The sequence below is a fragment of the Pristis pectinata genome, chromosome 28, assembly GCF_009764475.1.
Source record: "Pristis pectinata isolate sPriPec2 chromosome 28, sPriPec2.1.pri, whole genome shotgun sequence".
NCBI lineage: Eukaryota > Metazoa > Chordata > Chondrichthyes > Rhinopristiformes > Pristidae > Pristis > Pristis pectinata.
The window spans coordinates 432,772-448,374 of NC_067432.1; the positions used below are offsets into that span (position 1 = coordinate 432,772).

The window sequence follows — 15,603 nt, forward strand, 5'->3', positions numbered from 1 at the left end:
GGGTTTAGGGTGAGAGGGGAAGATTTGGACAGGACCTTAGGGGCAAGTCTTACACACAGATGGAGGTGTGTGGAACAAGCTGCCAAAGGAAGTGGTAGAGGCGGGTACAATTACAATATTTAAAAGGCACTTAGACAGGTAAATGGATAGAAAAGATTTAGACGAATGTTTCAAGTTCAGGCAAATGGGACTAGCCCAGGTAGACAACTTGGTGAGCATGGTGGAGTTGGGTCCGAGGGCCCTGTTTCCATGCTGTATAACTGATTACGGAGCTCTCTAGCAACAGTGGGCACACACTCATGCACACACCAATGCTGCTAGTCAATGCACTAAATTCAGAATTACTCAGTATTTATCACAATTTGTCTGAAATGATACAGAATTTGAATTTAATTTTTATTCTGTCAAATGCATCAACTCTTTAGATTCCCATAATTTAAGCCTTTAAGAGTGGGACACCACTGTACATTGCTATGCATTATTTTGACCAATCCTTTGTGCTGGACACCCAATGTGGGCAGCAGGACTGAACAGGACAGAACATCCCAAGCTTACCCCAATGCCGTTTTCCTCTAGTCCAGCCAAAGGCTTGTTGATACTGTTCACAAATTTGTTGACATGCTCAAAGTGTTTTGTCATTTCAGTGGCGAACACCATGTCAATGATTGCTTGTCGGAGGATCCGGTACTCGTTCCTGCCAAAATAATTGTTCCCAATTTAACAATGAATTGGGCACTGGACCACTTTCCAAGTTGCTTCACACACAGATGCAAGAGGTGACAAAAGGCAGCTTTTCAGCACCAATGCAGAAGTGGATGTAGAGACAAAGAAGACCCAGAGATAGGGCCAAGAGCACGCCAATTGGAAGATTGGCCATTTTTGTTAATCAATCATTTTATAGGAAATGGGTGTCCCTTCATTTATTACCTATCCCCTAATTAATCTTCAGATGGGGAGACATTAAACTACTGCTGTGCTGGAGAGTTTATTCCTGGAGTGATATTGGGGAGGGAGCTCCAAGAATTTGGTAGAGTGGTAGTGGAGGACTAGCAATATAAATCCAACTCAGAACACTGCAGCGCTGAGGGGAGCCAGCAGATTGTCTTTGTGTCCCTCTGCGTGAAGAGACTACAAATTTTTTGTGGACCGCTGTCAAATGTTGCCACAGTGAGTCACGGTGCACCTTGCAGACTGCATAGAACCCAACCACCGTGCATCACTGATGGGGGGGCGGGGCTCATGTTTAGGATGGTGCATGTCGTATTGATCAAGGAGGCTGCTTTATCCTGCATGGCATTGAACTTCTGAGAGTTGGAGTACTTTTCACTTGCCCAACTCGTCTTGCGCCTGACACATCTTGTTACGGAGGAAAGGCTTTGGGGTGTCAGACTTTGGCAAACCACTCACAGTAGAAAAAAAAGAACTTCTGCCTTGCATTTGTGCTGGTCCAATTAAGTTTCTGGTCTATTATGAACCTTGTGTTAACAGTGAGTGGACTCAGTGATAGTCACTGCCCAGCACTTGTTGCATAGATGCAACTTCTCAGGCCAAGCCTGAAGGTTGTGCAGTTCTTATTGCTTGCAGTGCTGCATTACTTTGAATTGTGAATGGAACTGAACTGTGCAATAGGCAGCTGTTGTATCAGCAACAGTCATCACTTGACCCAACAGAAGGAAGTCATTGATGAAGAGGCTGAAGGCTACCGGGTCACAGATTCTTCTGAGGAAATGCAACAGATGTTCTGAACACAAGATAATTTGCTTCTAAAGACTAGAACCATCTTCCTTTGCTAGGAGGGATTTTAGCCAGTGCAAAATCTTCTTCTGGTAGTTTGGGAGGCGGTTCTTGTGTGCCCCTGATACATGACCTTGAGGTTCTCAGTACCAACACACAATGCTCCTTCTCCATTGGGTCAGAGGTTCCCAAGAGCCAGACAGGAGGTTGCACTTCAAGGCTTTGAGCATATCCTTGAATCTTTTTCTATCCACCTAGTAATGTACTCCCACAGTAGACTTTGGTGTAGAATACCTGTTTTTGGGGAATTTGATGACAGGTGCACCAACAACAGGGGATAGTGTGTTGCAAGGGGAAGATGCTGGATTAGCTCATTCCCGATAGTGAAGCTCACTCCAGGAAGATAGCGTTTCTCTTCCAGTTTGCTCTGTGCGTTCTCCAAACTGGCCATCTCATGCCCACATGGATCACTCAGCACAAATGTATTGACAACAAAGCATCCATGATCCTGAGCTATGATAGGAGAGCAGGTCTGTCACTGCTGGGATCGTCCACAGGGGTCCTGAAGACCAAAATCCTGAACTTCATGTTGTGGACTGGAAGTTACTTTTGTGGGGTAGATATTGCACGTCAGCTTCCACATGGGCTTCAGAGAAAGGGCTTGATTCAGTGGCAAGTGGGAACAGGACAACTGAAGTCAGTGATTTCTAACCACAGATGCTGCCAGACATGCTAAATGTTTCCAGCATTTTTTCTTTTTAACTTCAAAAACACATGATCATGGTTCAACATCTCAATACCTAATACTCAGTTTGTTCTACAAATACCTTTAAAAATGAGTTTTAGTAACATTTATTGAAATAATTTGCAGTGCGGTAATTTGCAAATGATTGGGTATTCCCAGCACGTGCCTTGCCCAGGTCTGCAATCCAAGTACTAGTGGTTTCAGAGGCAGTGAAGAAAGTTGTCAAAAAATTACAGGGGATCTTGATCAGCTGGGTAAGTGGGCTGAGGATTGGCAAATTGTTTTCAATTTAGATAAGTGTGAGGGGTTACATTTTGGAAAGTCAAACCAGGGTAAAGGCTTTTACAGTGAACAGTAGGGCCCTGGGGAGTGTTGTAGAGTATTGTACATAATTTGCTGAAAAGTGGCGTCACAGGTGGACAGGGTGGTGAAAGTGTTTGGCACACTGGTCTTCATCAGTCAGGACACCGAGGATGGGAGTTAGGACGTTACATTGCAGTTGTACAGGACGGCAAGTTGAGGTGAGGGTATTGTATACAGTTTTTGTCACCCTGTTTTTGGAAAGACATCAAGCTGGAAAGAGTGCAAAGAAGATTTAAGAGAATCTGAAGGCCTGAGTTATAGGGAGAGATTGAGAAGGCTAGGATTTTATCCTTGAATCATAGGAGACTGAGGGGTGTCCTTATAGATGTATAAAATCATGAAGGGCATAAAAAGGGTGAATGGTCAGTCTTTTTCCCTCAGGGAAAGGGAACCAAAATCCAGACGGCATACTTTAAGATGAGGGGAAAGGTTTAAAAAGGGACCCATGGGACAACTTCTTCATACAGAGGGTGGTGGGTACATGGAATGAGCTGCCAGAGGAAATGGTTGAGGCAGGTACAATAATAACATTCGAGACATTTGGATAAGTACATGGATAGGAAAGATTTAGAGGGATAATGGGCCAAATGCAGGCAAATGGGATCTGCTTAGATGGGCACCTCGGTTAGCACGGATGAGTTGGGCCAAGGGGCCTGTTTCCATGCTGTATGACTCTATGACAGATCAGAGACACTAATTTTATTTGCCTTGTGCTGTCAGGTGTATCCACATTACTTTCCTTGGCTTTAATCTGCAGTGTAAACAGAACAATTTTCTCCTACACCAAGAAATAGCGGAGGTACTTAATGAATACTTTACATCATTATTCACTACAGAAAAAGATCTGGGGGATTGTAGTGGGGACTTGCAGCGGCCTGAAAAGCTTGAGCATGTAGATATTAGAAAAGAGGTGGTGCTGAAACTTTTGGAAAGCATCAAGTTAGATAAGTCGCTGGGACCGGATGAGATGTACCACAGGTAGCGGAGACTGCGGAACCTCTGACGATGATCTTTGTGTTGTCCATGGAGACGGGAGAGGTTCCAGAAGATTGGAGGGTTGCGGATGTTGTTCCCTTATTCAAGAAGGGGAGTAGGGATAACCCAGGAAATTATAGACTGGTGAGTCTTACCTCAGTGGTTGGTAAGCTGATGGAGAAGATCCTGAGAGGCAGGGCTTATGAACATTTGGAGAGGTATAATATGATTAGGAATAGTCAGCGTGGCTTTGTTAAGGGCAGGTCCTGTCTTACGAGCCTGATTGAATTTTTTGAGGATGTGACTAAGCACATTGATGAAGGGAGAGCAGTAGATGTAGTGTATATGGATTTCAGCAAGGCGTTTCATAAGGTACCCCATGCGAGGCTTATGGAGAAGGTGAGGAGACATGGGATCCAAGGGGACATTGCAGTGTGGATCCAGAACTGGCTGGCCCACAGAAGGCAAAGAGTGGTTGTTGAAGGGTCGTATTCTGAGTGGAAGTCGGTGACCAGTGGTGTACCTCAGGGATCTGTACCGGGATCCTTGCTCTTTGTGATTTTTATAAACAACCTGGATGAGGAAGTGGAGGGGTGGGTTAGTAAGTTTGCGGATGACAAAGGTTGGGGGTGTTGTGGATAGTTTGGAGGGCTGTCAGAGGTTACGGAGGGACATAGATAGGATGCAAAGTTGGGCTGAGAAGTGGCAGATGCAGTTCAACCCAGATAAGTGTGAAGTGGTTCATTTTAGTAGGTCAAATGTGATGGCAGAATATAGTCTTAATGGTAGGACTCTTAGCAGTGTAGAGGATCAGAGGGATCTTGGGGTCAGAGTCCATAGGACGCTCAAAGCGGCTGCGCAGGTTGACCGTGGTTAAGGCGGCATATGGTGTATTGTCCTTCATCAATCAGGGAATTGAATTTAGGAGCTGTGAGGTATTGTTGCAGCTACATAGGTCCCTGGTCAGACCCCACTTCTGGTCGCATCACTACAGGAAGGATGTGGAAGCCATAGAGAGGGTGCAGAGGAGATTTACAAGGATGCTGCCTGGAATGCAGAGCATGCCTTATGAAAACAGGTTGAGGGAACCCTGGCTTTTCTCCTTGGAGAGATGGAGGGTGAGGGGGGACCTGATCGAGGTGTATAAGATGATGAAAGGTATTGATAGGGTAGATAGTCAGAGGCTTTTCCCCAGGGCTGAATTGGTGGCCACAAGAGAACATAGGTTTAAGGTGCTGGGGAGTAGATATAGAGGAGATGTCAGGGGTAAGTTTTTTTACTCAGAGTGGTGAGTGCGTGGAATGGGCTGCCGGAAACGGTGGTGGATACGATAGGATCTTTCAAGAGACTGTTAGATAGGTACATGGAGCTGAGTAAAATACAGGGCTATGGGTAAGCCTAGTAATTTCTAGGGTAGGGACATGTTTAGCACAGCTTTGTGAGCCGAAGGGCCTGAATTGTGCTGTCGTTTTTCTATGTTTTATGATCAATATAGCAATTCCCTGCACAAAGCCATCAACGTCCCTTTCCGCAAAGGTCTAACGTGCTCACCTCTCCATGTTCTTGAAAATGTTACACTTGTCATTCCGTGTAGTCAGCTGGAATGCCAATGCTGCATGGTGACTCTCCAGCACAGTCGTGTCGTTGTAAAGGAGTGCCAGCTCGCTGCCTGCATTGCACAGGAAAGAATTTGTCCTGCCAGGGTGATCAACATCGTGGATAATGGCTGCAATAAGAGCTGCCACTTCATCAGTACGGTCCAGACTTTGCTGCACGATAGACAGAAACACTGTTCAAATCACTGAATATATCCTGGTGGGGAGGTTTGCTAAGGCTACTGGGGAGGGTTTAAACTAGAATTGCTGGGGGGTGGGATCTGAACTGGAGAGACTGGGGAAGAGGTATTTGGCTCTCAAATAGAGAAAGCTAGTAGTAGGTACGATAGGCAGGTGATAGAGAAGGGACATTCTCAGACAGGTTTGAGATGCGTCTATTTTAATGCAAGGAGTATTGTGAACAAGGCAGATGAGCTTAGATCAATACTTGGAGCAATGATGTGGTGGCCAATACGGAGACTTGGATGGCTCAGGGACTGGAATGGTTGCTTCAAGTGTCGGGTTTTAGATGTTTCAGAAAGGACAGGGAGGGAGGTAAGAGGTGGGGGAGCGGCACTGTTGATCAGAGATAGTGTCACGGCTGCAGAAAAGGTGGACGTCGTGGAGGGACTGTCTACGGAGTCTCTGTGGGTGGAGGTTAGGAACAGGAAGGGGTCAATAACTTTACTGGGTGTTTTTTTTAATATATATAGGCCGCCCAATAGTAACAGGGATATTGAGGAACAGATAGGGAAGCAGATCCTAGAAAGGTGTGAGAATAACAGAGTTGTTGTGATGGGGGATTTAAATTTCCCAAACATTGATTGGCATCTCCAGACAGTGAGGGGTTTAGATGGGGAGGAGTTTGTTAAGTGTGTTCAGGAAGGATTCTTGACACAATATGTGGATAGGCCTACAAGAAGAGGCTGTGCTTGATTTGGTATTGGGAAATGAACCTGGTCAGGTGTCAGATCTCTCAGTGAGTGATAATATTTCTATCTCCTTTATGTTAGCACTGGAGAGAGATAGGAACAGACAGACTAGAAAGGTGTTTACTTGGAGTAAAGGGAACTATGAGGCTCTCAGGCAGGAAATTGGAAGATTAAACTGGGAACAGATGTTCTCAGGGAAAAGTACGGAAGAAATGTGGCAGATATTCAGGGGATATTTGTGTGGAGTTCTGCATAGGCATGTTCCAATGAGACAGGGGAGTCACGAGAGGATACAGGAACCGTGGTGTACAAAGACTATAATCAATCTAATCAAAAGGAAAAGAAGAGCTTACAAAAGGTACTGAGAGCTAGGTAATGTTAGAGATCTGGAAGAGTACAAGGCTAATAGGAAGGAGCTTAAGAAGGAGATTAGGAGAGCCAGAAGGGGGCATGAGAAGACCTTGGCGGGCAGGACTAAGGAAAACCCCAAGGCATTCTACAAGTATGTGAAGAGCAAGAGGATAAGATGTGAAAGAATAGGGCCTATCAAGTGCAGCAGTGGGAAAGTGTGATGGATCTTGAAGAAATGGCAGAGGTACTTAATGAATACTTTACGTCAGTATTCACCAAGGCAAAAGATCTGGGGGATTGTAGTGGGGACTTGCAGCGGCCTGAAAAGCTTGAGCATGTAGATATTAGGAAAGAGGAGGTGCTGAAACTTTTGGAAAGCATCAAGTTGGATAAGTCGCTGGGACCGCATGAGATGTACCCAAGACTGCTATGGGAGGTGAGGGAAGAGATTGCGGAGCCTCTGACGATGATCTTTGCATCGTCAATGGAAACGGGAAAGGTTCCGGAAAATTGGAGGGTTGCGGATGTTGTTCCCTTATTCAAGAAAGGGAGTAGGGATAACCCAGGGAATTATAGACCAGTGAGTCTCACCTCAGTGGTTGGTAAGCTGATGGAGAAGATCCTGAGAGGCAGGATTTATGAACATTTGGAGAGGTATAATATGATTAGGAATAGTCAGCGTGGCTTTGTCAAGGGCAGGTCCTGTCTTACGAGCCTGATTGAATTTTTTGAGGATGTGACTAAACACATCGATGAAGGGAGAGCAGTAGATGTAGTGTATATGGATTTCAGCAAAGCGTTTGATAAGGTACCTCATGCAAGGCTTATGGAGGTGGTGAGGAGACATGGGATCCAAGGGGACATTGCAGTGTGGATCCAGAACTGGCTGGCCCACAGAAGGCAAAGAGTGGTTGTTGAAGGGTCGTATTCTGAGTGGAGGTCGGTGACCAGTGGTGTACCTCAGGGATCTGTACTGGGACCCTTACTCTTCATGATTTTTATAAATGACCTGGATGAGGAAGTGGAGGGGTGGGTTAGTAAGTTTGCAGATGACACAAAGGTTGGGGGTGTTGTGGATAGTTTGGAGAGCTGTCGAAGGTTACAGAGGCACATAGATAGGATGCAATGTTGGGCTGAGAAGTGGCAGATGCAGTTCAACCCAGATAAGTGTGAAGTGGTTCATTTTGGTAGGTCATTTATGATGGCAGAATATAGTCTTAATGGTAGGACTCTTGGCAGTGTGGAGGATCAGAGGGATCTTGGGGTCCATGTCCATAGGACGCTCAAAGTGGCTGTGCAGCTTGACTCTGTGGTTAAGAGGGCATATGGTGTAATATCCTTCATCAATCGGAGAATTGAATTTGGGAGCCGAGAGGTAATGTTGCAGCTATATAGGTCCCTGGTCAGACCCCACTTGGAGTATTGTGCTCAGTTCTGGTCACCTCACGACAGGAAGGATTTGAAAGCCATAGAAAGGCTGCAGAGGAGACTTACTAGGATGCTGCCTGGAACGTGGAGCATGCCTTATGAAAGTAGATTGAGGGAACTCAGCCTTTTCTCCTTGGAGAGACGGGGGATGGGGTGGGGGGGGAGGGGGGGGAACCTGATAGAGGTATACAAGATGATGAGAGGTATTGATCAGGTAGATAGTCAGAGGCTTTTCCCCAGGGCTGAATTGGTGGCCACAAGAGGACATAGGTTTAAGGTGCTGGGGAGTAGGTATAGAGGAGATGTCAGGGGTAAGTTTTTTTACTCAGAGAATGGTGAGTGCGTGGAATGGGCTGCCGGCAACGGTGGTGGACGCTGATACGATAGGGTCTTTTAAGAGATTGTTGGATAGGTACATGGAGCTGAGAAAAATAGAGGGCTATGGGTAAGCCTAGTAATTTCTAGGGTAAGGACGTGTTCGGCACAGCTTTGTGGGCCCAAGGCCCTGAATTGTGCTGTAGTTTTTCTACGTTCTATGTTTCTATGAACAAATTCACAGAACAAGAGTGTAGGCAGAGATTTATTCCACCACGCAGGTTGCAATAGATCGTTTGGGGGGGGGGGAAGTGTGGTTTACACTCCTAGAAAACAATGTATTGCAATTTTTCTTAATGTAAAGCTGCATCATCTGAACATGCGTTAAGAAATGCCAGTTGAAAAACAAATTTATTGATTTCCCGCCACACCCCCCCCCACGCTCAGAATGAATTTCTTTCCATACTGCAAAATTTTGGGTCACGACTTGTGAATTCTGTAAGGGTGAATTTGTTACGTGCATGGCTGTACCAAGGGGTTGCCTGTAGTCAGTTTCTAAAGTGGAATTCTCCTCAGGATCACCACCCAGGTGTCGGAGCAGTTAAGAGATCAACATTCCCTTCTCAGGATGACAAGAGTGAGGGCAGGACAACTCAGGGATAAAGGGGAAACGTGTCTGGAGGTGGAGAAGGTAGGCAAGGTCCTTAATGAATACTTTGCTTCAGTGTTCACCAGGTAGAGGGACTTTGACAAATGTGAGGCTAATGTGCTGGAGCATCCTGAGGTTAAGAAAGAGGTAGTGTTGGAGCTTCTGAAAAACATTAGGAATAGACAAGTCCCAGGGACCGGAGAGGATATACCCCAGGTTACTACAGGAAGTGAAGGGTAGAGATTGTTGGGGTGTTGATGATGATCTTTGTGTCCTTCATGGCTACAGGAGTGGTACCAGAGGATTGGAGGATGACAAATATTGTTCTGTTGTTCAAGAAAAGGTAATAGGGATAATCCTGCGAATTATAGACCTGTGAGTCTTACATCAGTAATGGGCAAACTATTGGAGAGTATTTTTATGGACGGGATTTATGAGCATTTGGAGAAGCCTAGTCTTATTAGGGATAGTCAGCATGGCTTTGTGAGGGGCAGGTCATGCCTCACAAGCCTAATTTGAGTTTTGAGGAGACGACAAAACAAATTGATGAAGGCAGAGCGGTGGATGTGGTGTATATGGACTTAAGTAAGGTGTTTGACAAGGTTCCTCATGGTAGGCTCATCCAGAAAGTCATGAGGTATGGGATCCATGAAGACTTGGCTGCCTGGATTCAGAATTGGCTTGCCCACAGAAGGCAGAGGGTGGTAGTAGATGGAGCATATTCTGCCCAGAGGTCAGTGACAAGTGGTGTTCTGCAGGGATGTGTTCTGGAACCTGTGCTCTTTGAGATTTTTATAAATGACTTGTACGAGGAAGTGGAGGGATGGGTTAGCAAGTTTAGAGATGACATGAAAACTGTTGGTGTTGTGGATAGTGTAGAAGGTTGTCGTAGGTTACAACAGGATATAGACAGGATGCAGAGCCAGGCAGAGAAGTGGTAGATGGAGTTCAATCCAGAGAAGTGTTAAGTGATACACTATGGAAGAACGAACATGAAGGTGGAGTACAAGGTTAGTAGCAGGACTCTGAGCAGTGTGTAGGAACAGAGGGATTTTGGGGTCCAAGACCATAGATCCTTCAAGTTGCCATGAAAGTTGATAGGGTGGTTAAGGCAGTGTATGGTGTGTTGGCCTTCATTAGTCGGGGGATTGAATTCAAGTGCCGTGACGTAATGTTGCAGCTCTATAAAACTTTGGTTAGACGACACCTGAGTATTGGGTTCAGTTCTGGTCACCTCATTATAGGAAGGATGTGGAAGCTTTAGGGAGGGTGCAGAGGAGATTTACCAGGATGCTGCTTGATTAGAGAACATGTCTTATGAGGAAGGGTTGAGCGAGCTAGGGCTTTTCTCTTTGGAGTGACGGAGGATGAGAGAGGTGTACAAGATTATGAGAAGCATAGATAGTGGACAGCCAGCACCTTTATTCCCAGGGTGGCAATGGCCAGTACTGGAGAAGGACATTAGTTGAAGGTGAGTGGAGGAAAGTTGAGGGAAGATGTCAGAGATAGATTTATTTGACACAGTGGTAGGTGCCTGGAATGCACTGCTGGGGGTGGTCTTAGAGGATGATACAATAGGGACATTTAAAAAGACTTAGATAGGCACACATGGATGTAAGAAAAATGGAGGGTTATGGGCAGTGTAGGTGGGAAGGGTTAGATTGATGACGGGGTAGGTTTACATAGGTCGGCACAACATCGGGGGCTGAAGGGCCTGTACTGTTCTATGTTAGTGAGGAATGGACAAAACACTAGCATTTCAAGCAATGCTCACAAGAACAAACATTAAGATCAATGAGCTGTGTTACTGGTGACACAGTGTTTTAAAGCAAAAGGAATTTCCTTTTACAGAAGCACCTCACCTTAATTCTTTCCTTATTAAGGAAATAAGCTGTTGCGTGCAACACATCTGCAGCATGTGTTGAGTTGTGATAGGAATTTGAGGAGTGGTAATTTGCTTCAATAACTTGTAACCAAGAGCGAAATGTTGATTCAGAACAGTTTAAATATTCACAGACACCAAAACGTGAAAGTGTTTTCAGCCCGAGATAGACTAGAGGCCTAGGACAAAAGATGAGAGGTTTAGACAGCAGATACAGTGAAAGGTTTCATTTCTTTGGGCACAGTGTGCCCATCCTAATAACTTTCATCCCCTCTATTCTATCCAAGCCCCCAGTCCTCATTACCTTCAATCACTACTGAAAATATTCAGTGCCAACCAGGGGAACAGTAATTCAAGTCTTACGGCAAATTTGTCAAACGTTTAAGACTTCAGCAGTATTTGTGCTTCTGTTGCTGGTCAGGACTTTCACTCCATGCCTCTGCTGTGTGCACCATTGGTGAAGCTTCCCACATCTTACTTTCCTCCCTCACTTTGGAATGTAAATTTCCGACCAGTAACAGCAAACTAATCTTATTCTGACAAGATTTGATGTTAGAAATTATCTGGTAAAGCAGCTCTGCTGAATGTGCATCCTGTGTCATTTGGGTAGTCAGGAACACTTCCAGTGACCAGGATATTATGTGCAGTAAGTGTCTCCAGCTATAGCAGCTTTAACTCTGAGTTTCTGAGCTGGAGCGGCACCTGGAGTCACTGTGGTGCATTGAAGGTGAAGGACTTCCTGAATAACACATTTAAGTTGATGGGGGTGAGGTTCACAACTTAAGACTGTGCAGACAGAATGGGAATGGGTGACCATCATGCAGATTAAGAGGAGCAGGTAGTCTGCACACAGTCTTGTACAGGCAGGTGGAATAACATTGTTAAGAGGACACAGGTTACAAAGAGAGATAGATTGGTTCAGTGAGTGGGTAACATCTGGCAAATGTAATAGAACATGGGAAAATATGAATTCTCTACTTTGGCAAATAATAAAGCTCAGTATTAAAATAGAGAATGTAAAACTGAGATGCAGAGAACTCTGGGTGCCCTAGTATAGGATTCACAATAGGCTCAGTAGGCACAGCAACAGAATGCTAGGGGAATTAAATCCAAATGTAGGCAGGTTGTGCTTCAGTATATGTGGTATTAGTGAGGATACCTTTAGAGCACTGTGTAGAACATTCATGCATTTCTTTAAATGAGAACAATGCATTGGAAACAGTTCAAAGGAGGTTTACTGGACCAATGAGTGGATTGTCTTGAGGATAAGTCAGGCAAGCTAGATTTACATCTGCTGGAGTTTAGAGCAAAAGGGGATGTTCAAAATCCTGAGGTGGAGAGAATGTTTGCCCTCAAGAGAAACTGGAACTAGCAGCCTGTTTAAAATAGGTTTTAAGACAGTTGAGAGGAATATTCTCTTGGAGGATGAGTTTTCAGAACTCTTCCTCAGAATGGCAGTGGAAACAGTATCCTTGAATTTCTGAAGCAGATAGATCCTTGATAAACAAGGGGGTGAATGGTTGCTGCAGGCAGAGGCTTACAACAGATTAGCCGTGCATGGGAGTTCACATCTCACCAATCTGAGTTTATTTTTAAGTAACCAAGAAGGTTGATGAGGGCAGGGCGGTAGACGCTGTCTTTAAGTACCACATTTACCACCCTATTTATATCTGCTGGAGTTTAGAGCGAGAGGGGATGTACAAAATCCTGAGGGGTCTTCACAGAGTGGATATGGAGGGAATGGCCTATAAGGCCTTGATAAGGTTCCGCATGGAAGGCTGGTCTGGAAAGTTAAATTGCATGGGATCCAGGGAGAGCTGGGTAATTGGATACAGAATTGGCTTGATGGTAGGAAGCAGAGGGTGACAGTGGAAGGTTGTTCTGTGCGCCGGAGGCCTGTGACTAGTGGTGTTCCCCAGGGCTCGGTGATGGGCCCAATGTGATTTGTCAAATAACAGCAATGATTTCAATGAGAATGTAGAAAGCACGCTTAGTAAGTCTGCAGATGACATTAAAATAGGTGGTGTCGTTGACAGTGAAGATGGTTATCAGGAGTTAGAGGGGCTTTGATCAGCTGGGTCAGTGGGCTGAGGAACAGCAAATGTAGTTTAATTCAGCTAAGTGTGAGGCGTTTCATTTTGGGAAGACAAATGAAGGTAGGACTTTCACAGTGAATGGCAGGGCCCTGGGGAGTGTTGTAGAACAGAGGGACCTAGTTCAAGTACATGGCTCCCTGAAAATGTTATCACAGGTAGACAGTGGTGAAGGCTGCTTTTGGCACATTAGCCTTCATCAGTCAGGGCAATGAGTATAGAGGTTGACATGTTATGTTGCAGTTATACAAAATGATGGTGAGGCTGCATTTGGGAGTATTGTGTTCAGTTTTGGTTACACTGCTATAGGAAAGATATCATTAAGCTGGAAGAGCATAGAGGATATTTACAAGGATGTTGCTGGGACTAGAGGGACTGAGTTATGGAGAGAGGTTGAGACTTTTTTCAGTCGAGTGTACTTATGGAGGTGTACAACACTGAAGGGCACAGATTGGGTGAATGTGCAGTCCTTTTCTCATATCTCCCATCAAATCCCTTCAGGTGCTACCACTCACCCGGACACTAGAGAAAATTAACAGTAGTTAATTAACCAACCTACCAACCTGCAAATCTTTGAGAAACAGAGCACCCAGAGGAAACTCATGTGGTCCCAGGGAAAACATGCACATTCCACACAGATAAAACCAGATTTCAGGATTGAGTTACTGGAACTGAGGCAGCAGCTCCACTGACTGTGCTGCTGTTAGAAAGGATCTTGACTCCGCAGATGGTGGTACAGAAGTAGAATTGGTTTGGTTGTAGCCAAGGGCAAGTGGCAGAAAATATTGGTGGACCTATTTATTGGCCTCTGGTTACTAATTGTGAAGTAGGGCATGGTATAAATAAAGAAAAAGGTGCCTATAACAGGGTAATACTGTAAACATGGAGTACTTTGATACGGACGGCAAATCAAACTAAGAGGATGAATTCCAGGAATGTGTAGGAGATGGATTTCTAGATCAGTACATTTAAAAAAAAATGACTCAGGAAAAGAATATTCAGACTGTTGAACTTTCTAGTGTACCACAATTCAACTGCCTCTCATACCTTCGTAGTTTCCCGTTTGGATTGAAAACCCTGGTGATTGAAATTACTTTAAAACAATTTTAAATTCTACTATATCATCACTTTCCTGGGAAATCCTTTAACAAGATTAACCCTTTCTAATTCCACAGTCTATAAAGGATTTCCCAGGAAAGTGATGATATAGTAGAATTTAAAATTGTTTTAAAGTAATTTCAATCCAAACAGAGGAAACTACAAAGGTATGAGAGGCAGTTGAGTTGTGATACATTAGAAAGTTTGACAGTGGAAAGGCAATGGTCAGCATTTAAAACAGTAACACACTATCTGCATCACATAAATTCCTTAAAGACAATCATGGAAAAAGAAAGGTGGTTCCAATAGGTCACAGGACATATATAAAAGATGAAAAGGATGGCAAATGTGTGTCCCTTACAGGGAATTTATAATGGAGAATAAGGAAATGGCAGAGGAATCAAACAAATACTTCACATCCCCCTCAATAGAAGGCACAACAAAAACTCCCAGAAATGCCAGAGAACCAATGCAAATAAGGAAATAAACTGGTCTCAGTAAAATGTCACCCAAGGGGTTAATGAGCCAGAAAACTGATGAATCTGCAGAACCTGATGATCTACGTTCCTGTGTTTTAAAAGGGGCCTCTGTGGAGATACTGAATGTGCTGGTCCTCATTTTTCAAAGTTGCACTGATTCTGGAATGTTCCTGTAACTGGGAGGGCAGTAAACACGAGCCCTCTACACCCTGTTACCGAGAGGGCGGTAAATGTGAGGTCACTACACCCTGTTACCGGGAGGGCGGTAAATGTGATCCCTCTACACCCTGTTACTAGAGGGCGGTAAATGTGAGCCCACTACATACAAAAGGAGGAAGAGGTGAAAGGGGGAAATTCTGATTGGTGGTTGGGAAATTGCTGGAATCTACAACAAAAGATGTGATATCAAAATACTTAGAAAATAACAGAATTGAGCAGATACAACTTTGGTTAATGATAGGGACTCCATGCTTGACATTTATGAGAATTTATCTGATCAAGGAGAAAGCAGAACAGGTGGAAGGTACAAAGACTTTTGTTACAGCCAAACACACAGTAGTTAATGATGAGGATTATAGCACATGGAATATACTAGTATGGATTGAAAGGTGGTAATGGAGTCATACCACAGAGACACAGGCCATTCAGCCCACTAGTTCCCATCTATACTAATCACATTTTTAATACTTGGCCTGTAACCTTCTCTACCTTGCTGATTCAAATGCTCATCCAGATACTTAAATTTTGCGGGAATCTCCATCACTCCCTCAGGCAGTGCATTCTAGTAGACAGTCATAGTTTTTAATCACAGGTTAGGGGAGTCTAAAGCTAGAGGGCAGAGGTTTAAGGTAAGAGGGGAAGATTCAAAGGGGACCTAAGGGGCAAGTCTTCCACACAGAGGGTGGTGGGTATACAGAACGAACTGCCAGAGGAAATGGTAGAGGTGGATACAAATACAACATTG

The 15,603-nt window shown here is 44.6% G+C and overlaps 1 protein-coding gene across 2 annotated transcripts in view; it reads right to left on the minus strand.

Annotated features, from left to right (window-relative positions):
* pde8a (phosphodiesterase 8A) overlaps positions 1-15,603 on the minus strand; it is a 132,853-nt gene that overhangs the window by 10,910 nt on the left and 106,340 nt on the right. For both annotated transcript variants that reach the window (XM_052040168.1, XM_052040167.1), the window contains 3 exons: positions 10,950-11,148; positions 5,369-5,586; positions 556-694 (listed from right to left, as the gene is read on the minus strand). In XM_052040168.1, the coding sequence (XP_051896128.1) occupies positions 556-694; positions 5,369-5,586; positions 10,950-11,148 (556 nt within the window). The remainder of the gene's footprint in view (positions 1-555; positions 695-5,368; positions 5,587-10,949; positions 11,149-15,603) is intronic.